Source organism: Orycteropus afer, unplaced genomic scaffold (assembly GCF_000298275.1).
Source record: "Orycteropus afer afer isolate SDZICR_OR568_19922 unplaced genomic scaffold, OryAfe1.0 scaffold00006, whole genome shotgun sequence".
Taxonomy (NCBI): Eukaryota; Metazoa; Chordata; class Mammalia; order Tubulidentata; family Orycteropodidae; genus Orycteropus; species Orycteropus afer.
The window spans coordinates 12,456,617-12,467,229 of NW_006921593.1; the positions used below are offsets into that span (position 1 = coordinate 12,456,617).

Genomic DNA, 10,613 nt, shown 5'->3' on the forward strand with positions numbered 1-10,613 from the left:
TGTCAAGAAGAAAGAAGAAAACCAAAATTAATGGAAACAATCAGTCCTAGCGACTGGTACACCACCCGATCTGCAACCTATACTACTATGAGACCAGAAGAACTAGATGGTGCCCAGCTACCACTGTCATCCACTTGGAAGGGATATAGGAGATCCTGCATAGAGAGGGAGAACAATGTGGAACAAAACTCAAACTCATTTGGAGGCAAAAAAAAAAAAAACAGAAGATGGAGACCAGGTTTGCTGGTCCAATAGAGCCTGGTGGAACCACTGAGACTATGGCCCCTAGCTGCCTTTCAGGTCTGGAATTGAACCCACAACTGTGGTTTCCAGCCAAACAAGGTACAGGCATGTGAGTTAAACATTTACCTCAAGTAGGCACACGCCCTGGAGAGAACAATCATGGGAGAAGGAAGGGCTGCTTATGCACAGGGAGATAGCTCAGGGTGCAGAAGAGTATGAAGGGATGGACACTGGGAGGAGGTAACTATGGGGAGGAAGTGGGAGGGGAGCTGCTGCATTGTAAATTTTGGTCAATGACATGAGACAAAGTATATGTGAACTGCTGTATGAAAAGTGAATTTACTCTCTAAATCTTCACCCAAATCCTAAAAAAAAAACAACAACATTATGACTAAAAGTAAGTATCTTTCTGGTATCCTCTACTTCAGCCAGGATTCACCTGATGCCAACCGTGACAGCCGTCCTTCCACGTCCTCTTCTGAATCCAGCCTTTGGCACTGCTGCAACCATTTTTGAGTTACTTTCAGCAAAACTGTACTTCTGCATGACAGTCTGATGTTCTTTGATAGCTCCCGCGTGCAGGTGTGGATGCCCTTTCTTTGGAATGGGCACAGCTGTGGATCTCTTCCGGGAGCTCTGGGGGCGCAGCCCCTAAGGCATCTGACTGCTGACCAGAAGGCTGGCGGTTCAAACCCACCAGCCACTCCTCGGAAGGAAGATGGGGCAATCTATGTCCATAGTGTTACTTCTTTGGAAACCCACGGAGGGGTCGCCATGAGTCAAGATCGACTTGACAGCAGTGGGTTTGGTGTTTGGTTTTTATGGATCTCTTCCAGTTGCTTGGCCAGGTCTTCCAGTTTCTTGGAGGCTTTTGGAAAACTGAAGAGGGACTTTTGTTTTTTTTCCAGATTTTATTGTGATTTGGATGAAAGTTTACAGAGCAAATTCACTTTCCATACAGCAGCTCACATACACTTTGTCTCATGACATTGACTGCAATTTCCCACAATGCAACAGCTACCTTCCCACTTTCCCCCCATAGTTGGCTCTTCCCTGTGCCCATCCCTTCATGCACTCCTGCCCCCCGAGCTGTCTCCCTGCGCATACACAGCCCTTCTATTCTCCCATGATTGATCTCTCCAAGGAGTGTATCTACCTAATGTAAATGTTCAGCTCCTATGCCTGTCTTTTGTTTGGCTGGAAGCCACAGGAGTGGGTTCAATTCCAGACCTGAAGGGCAGCTACGGGCCACGGTCTCAGAGGTTCCATAAGATTCTGTCAGACCAACAAACTTTGTCCCCCGCCGCTTTTTTTTTCCCAAATGATTTTGAGTTTTGTTCCACATTGTTCTTCCTCTCTATCCAGGATCTCCTACATAGATCCCGCTCCAAGTGGTTGACAGTGGTAGCCGGGCACCATCTAGTTCTGGTCTTAGAGTTGTATAGGCTGCAGATCGCATGGTGCACCAGTCCCATGGGCTAACTGTTTCCACGTGTCTTTGCTTTTCCTCATTCTTCTTTCTCTGGACGAGGAGGGACCATCGTTTCATCCAGAGGCGACTTGCAACCTTTGAAGATCCCAGCTGCTACTCTCCACAGTAGATGTGGAACAATGTTTTGTGTAGTATGTTATGCCAAGTGAGCTTGATGTCCCCTGGGACTGTGGTCTGGAATGGGGCTTTTCAAAGAAGGCAGCCCGTCTTGTAGGTCATGCTTGGAGGCCCAGCCTGGTGCAAAGCCGGTCCATGGAGCTGCAGCTGCCGGTGCGGCCCCAGAGGAGGCACCTCAGTGTCTGCCAGGCCTCTGTGCTGGCTCCTCAGGGCTGCAGCCCTGGGCACCGTGGGGGTCGGGGGGCATTCTTTGCTTCTGTGGTGAACTTATCACAGCTCCCCGTCTTGACAGAAGGCTGAGCTGTGCCTCGGGTGGCTGGGAGGGTGCGGGGGCGCTGGCTGGGAGGGGTGTGGGGGCGCTGGCTGGGAGGGTGTGGGGGCGCTGGCTGGGAGGGTGTGGGGGCGCTGGCTGGGAGGGGTGCACAGCGCCTGGTGCCAAGAGGACCCTCTTTCAAGTCAAGTCAGTTGCCGGGGACGTGCAGGTCTGGGCTTGTCTGCTGCACGGCCTCCAGGTCCTGGTGACGGCACAGCTGCCAGTTGGAGAGAGAGCCCCGCGAGAAGCCAGGGAGGCGTTCCTCTGGCATCTTTGGTGACAGCATCACGTTTTCTGAAGGCCTTTCTGGTGTTTCTTGCCCCGTTGTCGATGCAGCAGTCCCCCCAACGGGCCGATTTCTCTGGTGGGAGCGCCCCCGGCAAGGCCCACACTACGGGCCTCCTCCTCTCGGAGCCACCAGGCTGGGAGACCTGGTCTGGTTTCTGGCAGATGCCAAGGTTCCCTGTGGCGTGGGCACCCTCCTTTCTGACCCAGCGAGACCCACGGCCGGAAGCCTCTTCTGGGTCTGGTCTGCAGCCGGTCGTCGGGGCTGCCTGTGTCCTCCCTTCGGCCTCGGGCTCTCCTGGCCCGTGACTGGTTCTGGCCAATGCTGCCAAGTGGACTCTGGCCCACAGGCCCCTGTGTGCACAGCAGGGCTGGTCCGTGGGCTTTTCAAGGCCATGACCTTTTGCAGGCAGATCCCCAGGCCCACAGGGGGTTTGAATCACCAGCCTTTGGGCTTCACCGTTGGTGCCACCCTGAGGTTTGACTCTGTGCTTGGTCTCTTTGCTGCAGCTGTTGGGCGCTTGGGGTCTTCCTCACTGGCTGAGAGGTGACGACAAGGGTGGGTGGGGTGTGGACGACAGATTTCGTTGGCTTTGGCCTGGAGACCTCCGAGGGCTGGGCTATACCCTCTCTGACAGTGGCTGACACAAGGGCTCGTGGGAGGGGGGTGCTGCACTCGGCAGACGGTCCCCGGAATGGGCCTCTGGCCTCTCCCACCCCCGTGTGGAGGGTCTGTTCACCTTGTGAGGATCGGGGGTCCTCTGACAGGAATTTGAGGGGCTGGGTGGCCACCGTCATGTGTCACCAAGTGGCCGCTCATCCGACGAACTTTCGTGGGCAGCCTTGGTCATTCACATGCACCCTTGGCTCCGGAGCGGACTGGATCATGCCGCCGACCGGTCGCCCTCCAGAGCAGCATCAGCGCCCCCTCTAATTGGCGGGTTTGTGTGGGGTTGGCCACTTGTCCCTCCTTTCCAACTGCCCTCCCTTCCTCCCTGGGGTCTGGCCGAGCCTGGGTGTCGTGCTGCCCCCGAGGTGTGGAGTTCTGTGTACCCTCAAGTGACCTGCCCCTGAGCTGACCCCCCAGCTGCCGGGACACAGTGACCTGTTCACACAGGTGAGGTGCTGGCACTGGTGGGCCTGCGCCAAGGCCCCGCCAGGTCCTCCGTGTCTGGGACACTCCTGCAGCCGGGCAGGCCCCACTGATGTCATTTCTGGTTCAGTTTCCAGGCGGAGCGGCCAGCACTCAACGTGGTCATCTTCCCCCTGCTCCACGAGGGCCTGACTGATGTCATCCGGGATGTCCCGCTGGTGCACCTGGACGAGGTCACCTTGTTCAAGAGCAGAGTGGCCGAGGAGCCGCCCAACCTGTGGTGGTGAGGGGCTGCACTGGGGGCTGCTTCCCGGGCCCCGGGCCCCAGGCCCCACCCACTGCCGCCATGGCCAGCAGAAAGGACTGGAAGGCCCGCCGGATTCCCGGACCCCTGGTTTCTCCCAGAAGGAAGACAGCCCCACCCCACACCGTGCTGTTCGGCCTCCATGTCTGGGCTCCGGTGCCCTCATCCTGCTCCTGCCTTCCTCCGTGGGGCCCTGCTGCATGGTCAATTCTGGGCTGAGGGTTCGCACTGGGAAGTGATGGATGTTCAGTGGGCCATGATCTTAGCTGGGGGGCTGGGGCCGGGGGAGTTGGGGGCCTAGCGGGGGGCAGTCATGAACTGAGACGTGTCACCATGGTAGCAACTGTGTGGGGCCCTGACCACGTCCCCAGGGGGCTACGTGGCTGAGCCCTTCCTCCAGCTTCTTAGTCCTTGTCCCCAGACTCCTGGGTCCTGTGAGGCCATGCGACTGTGCTTAGGGGTGTGGGGTGCACATGAGCGCTTCCTGGTGGGGCTCGAGCACCCACACCAGTGTCCCTGCAGCGCAGGCCGAGGACTGCCGGTCTGCCGTGACAGGCTGAGTGTCAGACCCCTTCAGGGCAGGCTCCGGCTCTGCGTGCACGCGTGGGGACTCCTTCCTGTCGGGACAGATGGGGCCTGGAAGCTTCCAGGCGGAGCCGTCAGACACATTGGTGGCCGGGCTCAGCGAGACCCCGGGGCTGGGGCGCCACACGGCCTCCTCCCCTGGGGTCTTTGAGCCCTTGGACAGGGCCCGTTTTTGACCAGAGGGGCTGCCTCGTCCTGCCCGCCCCAGGAGGTCTGGGCTGCTCTGCTGGGAAGCGTGCTGGTTCCCTCGTGAGCATCACTGCATGTTTGTGGGCACGCGCATCCCTGTGCACGCGTGTGTGCCACACGTGTGTGTCTGTGTACACGCGTGGCTTCAGTAGAGGGTCTTGAAGTATTACAGCCCAGGAGGAAGGCTGGCGCCCGGGGGGGAGCTCAGGTTCCTCCTTTCCCTGTCACTTTGCTCCGCACTTTAAAAGGACAGACAGTTAGTCCCTGGCTCGTGGTGCTGAGGTCCGAGCCATGCCAGCGTAGTGGCTTGCCTTTTGCAGCCGCGGGACTCTGAGGGCCGCCATTGGGCCCCTCCTGCACACCTGCCCCCTGCCATCACCCCTGTGGAGCCTTGAGGGGCGGGTGGGCCTGGCAGCCTCCTGCTCAGGGAACTTCAGCCTCAGCAGGGCTGCCCCTTGCCGCCCCCCTTCCCTGGCCCCAGGGCCGGCCTGTCCTGCTGGGACCGGGCGCAGAGTCCACCAGGCCTTGGGCTACACTCCTGGAGGTGCCCCTTGGCCACCACCTGCCCCAGGACTCCCAGACCCCGCCAGCTGACTTCTCAGTGTCTCTGTGGGTCCTGAGGTGACCTCAAAGGAAGGAGCTGGGTGCACTGCTCTCAGCACCCTCACCTGCCCTTCCTGGGAAAATCGGTCCACAGCCCTGCGCGGCCAGGAGCCTGGGGCCTCCTGGACCAGGCTGCAGGGCAGGCCCCCGGCCTCGTGAGTGCGCATGTGGCCTGGCCCCGCACTCCGCGTGGCCGCGATGGCAGCCCTTTCTTGGGCGTTGTTCTTATTTACGGGCAGGGCTGCGGGCGTCTCCTCTTTACCCACTTGGCTCACTGTGGACGAGGTGGGCTTCCTGCTCCCTGAGCACAGAGCGCCCCCCACATCCAGGCAGAGCCCAGAGGGCCGTGTCCAGCTGAGAGTTGGGGCTGCGCCTGCTGAGGCCCCACCGAGGGCCTGACGGCCACCCACCAGCCATAAGATGCGCTCTCCTGGGCCAGGCAGGAGGCCTGAGATGCCGGGGCTCCCCACCCCGAGCATTTCTTTCAGGCTCTAAAGTGACACCTGGAGACCATGTGGTAAGTGTCAGATGGGGAGGGGGCTGGGCTGATGTCTCCAGAATAGGGCGGCCGCCACGGCTTGTCAGACGCGGGGGTCAGGAACGGCCCAGCCGACCTGGAGTCCGCTCGCTGGCCTTTGCTGCTCGGGGCGGCCTGGCTCTCCTGTCCCCGTGCCCCACAGAAGGGCGCCTCCTGGGAATACGCGTGTGTGCAGTGTTGCCTGGGTGGCGTGTCCGCAGCAGCGGGTCTGACCCGCAGGGTGGTTTCCACTGACAGCCAGGCTGGGGAGCGGGCTGCTGGAAGCCCTTGCGTGCGCAGTGTCCCTGCCGCCATCCCTTTGCTTAGAGCAAGAACTCCCACCGCCTCGACGCTCGGGCCGCTCACCAGATGTTAATAACGTGCTTATTTTCGCTAAGTGCTGTTTTGGCACCGGTGTTAATTGCAGTTCGCATCGTGCAGCATTTTACACTGGGAGGGAGCCCATCCTCACCGTCCCCAGTTGGCAGGAGTGGGCCGTTGAGCGGCAGACCATATGCTGCGAGCTGAGGAAGCGTGGTCTTCGCCTGGTCAGCAGTAGCAGCTGTGTGTGCGTGCGTGTGCGTGTGCAGACCTGTGTGCATGTCTAGGTGCACATTCACGTGTGCGTGAACACGTGAGCATGCATTGTGTGTGTGTACACGTGAGTGCATTGTATGTTCGTGTGCGTGCGTGGGCATGTGCACTCGTCTGCGTGTGGCTGGGGGTGGTGAAGGAGGACACGCCGGGCATTTTCGGTTTCCCTTGGTCTCAAGGCTGGCCCCGCGTCTCGGGCTGTGGCTCTCTCCTCCCGGGGCTCGCACAGGCCGGGTGCTGTGGCCCGGCCGCACAGCTGAGCAGCACTGGGCTCAGGCTTCAGGGGGACCCGCAGGGGAGGCGTTTTGAGCCTGAAGGGAACAAGGACACTTGTGGCCTCAGGTCCCCTCCTCTGTGAGTGGCTTTCCTCCTTTCCACGTGAGGGTGGTGGTTTTTGGCAAACGGGGGGTCGCCTTGTATGCCTGTCGCCAGGATGCAGACCTGAGAGGGTCTCCTGGAGGGCCTCGCCGCTCACCCCAGGGCCGTGGTGGTCCTGCAGGGCCAGGTGGGGCTCCCGCAGGGGCCTGCCCCTTGGACCGCCCTGCAGGGGCAGCCTCCCTGCACACCCTCCGTCACGCTCTGCAGGTGGGACCAACAGAAGCTTGGGGAGGGCCCAGGGGCTGGGCTGAGCCTCTCCTGACCAGGGGGCACCTCAGCCCAGCTTGTAGGACCTTGGGTGCTGTGGAGAGCGGGCGCTGCGGCCACACTGGGTTCCTTCCCAGGCCCCTGGAGGTGGCTGAAGTCAAGTGACCTGGAGGAAGGGCAGTGTCGGGGGCCTCACCACCTGAGTGGATGCCTCGAAGGAGGTGCCCTGTTTCCTCCGCTCCCGGGATCTGAGTGTTGCTGAGATCTTAGGAGAGGAGGCACCTGTGAAGACGAGGCCTGGGGGTGCTGCCGCCGTCAGCTGGGGTTCCGTCGTCTCAGACCCAGGCAGGAGGTGCCGCACCGACGCCCCGGGTTTCAGCTCTCGATCTCTCAACACCTGGGTCCCCATCCCTTGCCCTGTGCAGACCCCATGGCGTTCATCAGTCTCCTCAGCATTTGGGGTACAGGGTTCTAACTAGAAGCTTCCAAGGCCCACTGAACAGGGTGAGCACATGCCCTGAGGGAATTTGTTGGGCCCTGAGCCTGACGCAGGCCTGTCTCTGTCGTCTAATCGTCCAACTTTATAGAGGCCTTTCCGTTCATGTCGCAGGCTCAGGGCAGCTGGAGGCGAGGTGGCCGGGGCCTTTGAGTTGAGGCCCCATGGCGGCCCCACGGGCTTCGAGGCAGAGGCTGCAGCTGCACCGAGCACGCGGGGGCTCTGCTTGGCATAAGCCTCGGTCCAGAATCAGGCAGAGTGTGGGGAGACAGAGCCCCAAGGGGCAAGGGACGCTTCCAGTAAAATCTAGAGGTGTCGGCTAGAACCGTGACTAGTGCTTGCGTGTGTGACAGTGTGAGCGTGTGTGTGCGTGTGGTGTGGGTATGAGGCAGGGTGTGTGAGGAGGCAGGTGTGAGGGGGTGTGGGACCTGTCCCCGTCACTGCCTGGTGTCTCCTTTCCACGCTGGCGCCCTGCCGCTCCTCTGCCCCGCCCTCTGCCGCCGACCAGTGCCCATCCCTCTGTGACTTTGAACCATTTGTGTTCAGCATGGACGTGTTCTGGGGGCCGAGATTTGAGAGGCTGGGGGGTCCCCATGTCCCTGACAAGGTGCTAAATGACTGAGCGTCCTGCCCCCCACCCCTGCCACCGACTTCACAGTGATGCTCACACCTAGATTGTCACGTTCAGTAACAAACTACATCTGAATGGAACTTCATGTAAATTTGTGGCATGGAAAACATTTCCAATAAAGTGAAACGGATTTAGAAAACTCGGCAGCCTGTGGTCTTTTAGTGGGGGCACCTTCCTGTGCCCGATGCCCGTCACTTTGTGACCCCCGGGAAAAGGCCGCAGCAGAGCTGAGGAGGTGGGGGGCTGTGCTTCGGCAAGGCTGGGCCAGGGGGTCTGAAACAGAGGTACAGGAAGGGGGTGACCGTCGCAGGAGCACACTGCAGCGTGGGCACTGGGGGCCAGGAGTGGTGGCCGAGTTGGCCTTGCCAGTGGGAGGCTGCAGGGTGGGGAGCGGGTCCCAGCCTGGCCCAAGCTGCCCCCGCACACGGAGGGGCACAGAGGTGGCTTGGGTACTGTCGGGGCCGTGGTAGCCCAGCCTCAGGCAGAAACTACTTTCCTGTTCACTGGACCTGGGCTCTTGGTGTGGCGACTGACATGGGGAGACCAGGGCAGCTGCTCACAGAGGAATGGGGGCCTCAGTAGGGGGTGAGTGCAGGGCTATGGGGGGGGCTGAGTGATGGAGCCCCAGTGGTGTCTGGTGAGTCCTGCCTGACCCTCGGGGTGAGGGGCACGGGGTGGAAGCCTCGTCCTTCGCAGTCTGAGCCATCACCAGGGCTGGATGTACACTATTGGGACCCCCCACCCCAGATGTTTCACTTCCGGCTGGGGTGCCGGGGAGGAGAAATGAGGCGACGGGAGAGATGAGGCGACGGCTGGCAGTGTCTTTCTCGGGAGAGGAGAGCTGACGCCTCTTCACGGCCAAGGTGAAGTGCCCCAGTGGGGTGAGAACAGAGGCGTTTGTGTGGGTGAGAGCAGTGTCAGTGGCCTTTCTGTTGGAGCCAGGCTTGTGGCTTGATCAGTGACCGGTCAGTGGGTGGAGGAGCCAAGGCTAAGAATTCACCTGGAGAGGTGTCCCCTTGCTGTAAGACAAGCCCCCTCCCTGACCTCATCATGCAAAGCAGCCATTTCGTGAGGCACTTGTCCCTGGGCTGGGTATTAGACGTGCTTAGAGCACATGGCCAAGAACATCACATGGAGTCATGCGACAGTCCAGGGTGCAATCTCTGGGAAGTGTCCTTACTCACGCGCCTGGTGGTTGATGCTGGCTGTTGACCAGACCTTCGGCTGGGCCTCTGGCTGGAACATCTCTCTCCATCCAGTCTCACCCAGTGGCTAGTTGAGCTTCCTCACAGCATGGCAGCTGGTCCCAAGAGCCAGCATCCCAAGAAACCAGGAGGACAAGCATGGCATTTTTGAGATCTCGCCTTGGACATCCCATAACATCACTCCCACCAGCCTCTGCTGCCTCAGACAGTCACACAGCATGCCTACCTTCAAAGGGAGGGACGCAGGCCACCACTCCACAGTCTCACGGGAGATAGATACTGTGATGGCTCTGAGGGGTGAGGCATCATGGTGGGGACGTGTGTCTGTACTCAGGGCTGGTGTCCAGGCCGAAGGCCAAGCCCTCACCATGTGACATATTAGGGCCCAAGTGAGCCACATGGGGGCCACATCTCCCGAGTGGACGCCCATCTTTTGTACGAGTCCCGTACTGGGGCGCAACTATCACAAAATACTTGAAGAGCTTTCGGTGGCCCCAGAAGGGTCAAGCCCTGCACTTGGAGTTGACCGAGTGTGAAGCAGCCTGGCCTAGGCTGACTTGCTGAGCCTTACAAATAAATAATTTTTCCCTCCTCGGGAGAGGGGGAAAGTGGGTTAGGGCTGGAGATGGTAACTGGGAAGTGAAACCAAATGTACATGAGCTGTTGAATGTAAAACAAATTCTGCTGTGTAAAAAATAGTAACAGAAAAAAATATAAACAAATAAAAAACACCTAGGCTTCAGCTCTTCGTAGCTGAGCTGAAAAAGAAAAAAGGCAAGAGCCAGTGTGGGCTTTGAAGGTTTGTGTTGGGAACCTTGGGGTTCAAGGCTGGAGGAGGGAAGAACAGGCGTTAAAAAAAAAGCACTGATTTTCCTTGGCAGCTCAGCACAGGATTCAGGCATCAGGGCCGACACGTGAACTCTCTGGTTTGGGGGCCGGGGAGTTGCAGGGTCCTAGTTTTTGCAAAGCTAGAAGGAGGCTCACTGATGTTGTGTGACCGCCTTGGTTTGCAGACTTGGAGTGAGGTCCAAGAGGTCAGCTATTGGCCTGGGTCCTGTGGCCCAGGTTTAGCAAACAGGGTTTACCAAACTTACTGCTGTGGAGGCGATTCCACTCACAGCGCCCCTAGAGGACAGAGTGGAACTGCCCACAGGGTCTCCAGGGCTGTCAGTCTCCATGGAAGCAAAGCCCAAACCACACCCACCGCCATGGAGTCCATTCTGACCCACAGCACCCCTAGAGGACAGAGTGGAACTGCCCCACAGGGTTTCCAAGGCTGTCAGTCTTCACAGAAGCAAAGCCCAAACCACACCCACTGTCATGGAGTCCATTCCGACCCACAGCGCCCCTAGAGGACAGAG

At 59.5% G+C, this 10,613-nt stretch overlaps 1 protein-coding gene across 1 annotated transcript in view; it reads left to right on the top strand.

Moving 5' to 3' along the window:
• The window catches only part of FBXL18 (F-box and leucine rich repeat protein 18), a 29,077-nt gene extending 25,247 nt beyond the window's left edge, over window positions 1-3,830 (top strand). Inside the window, exon 5 of the mRNA XM_007942811.2 lies at window positions 3,674-3,830. Coding sequence (XP_007941002.2) covers window positions 3,674-3,830 — 157 coding nt within the window. The remainder of the gene's footprint in view (window positions 1-3,673) is intronic.
• The last annotated feature ends 6,783 nt before the right edge of the window (window positions 3,831-10,613 follow it).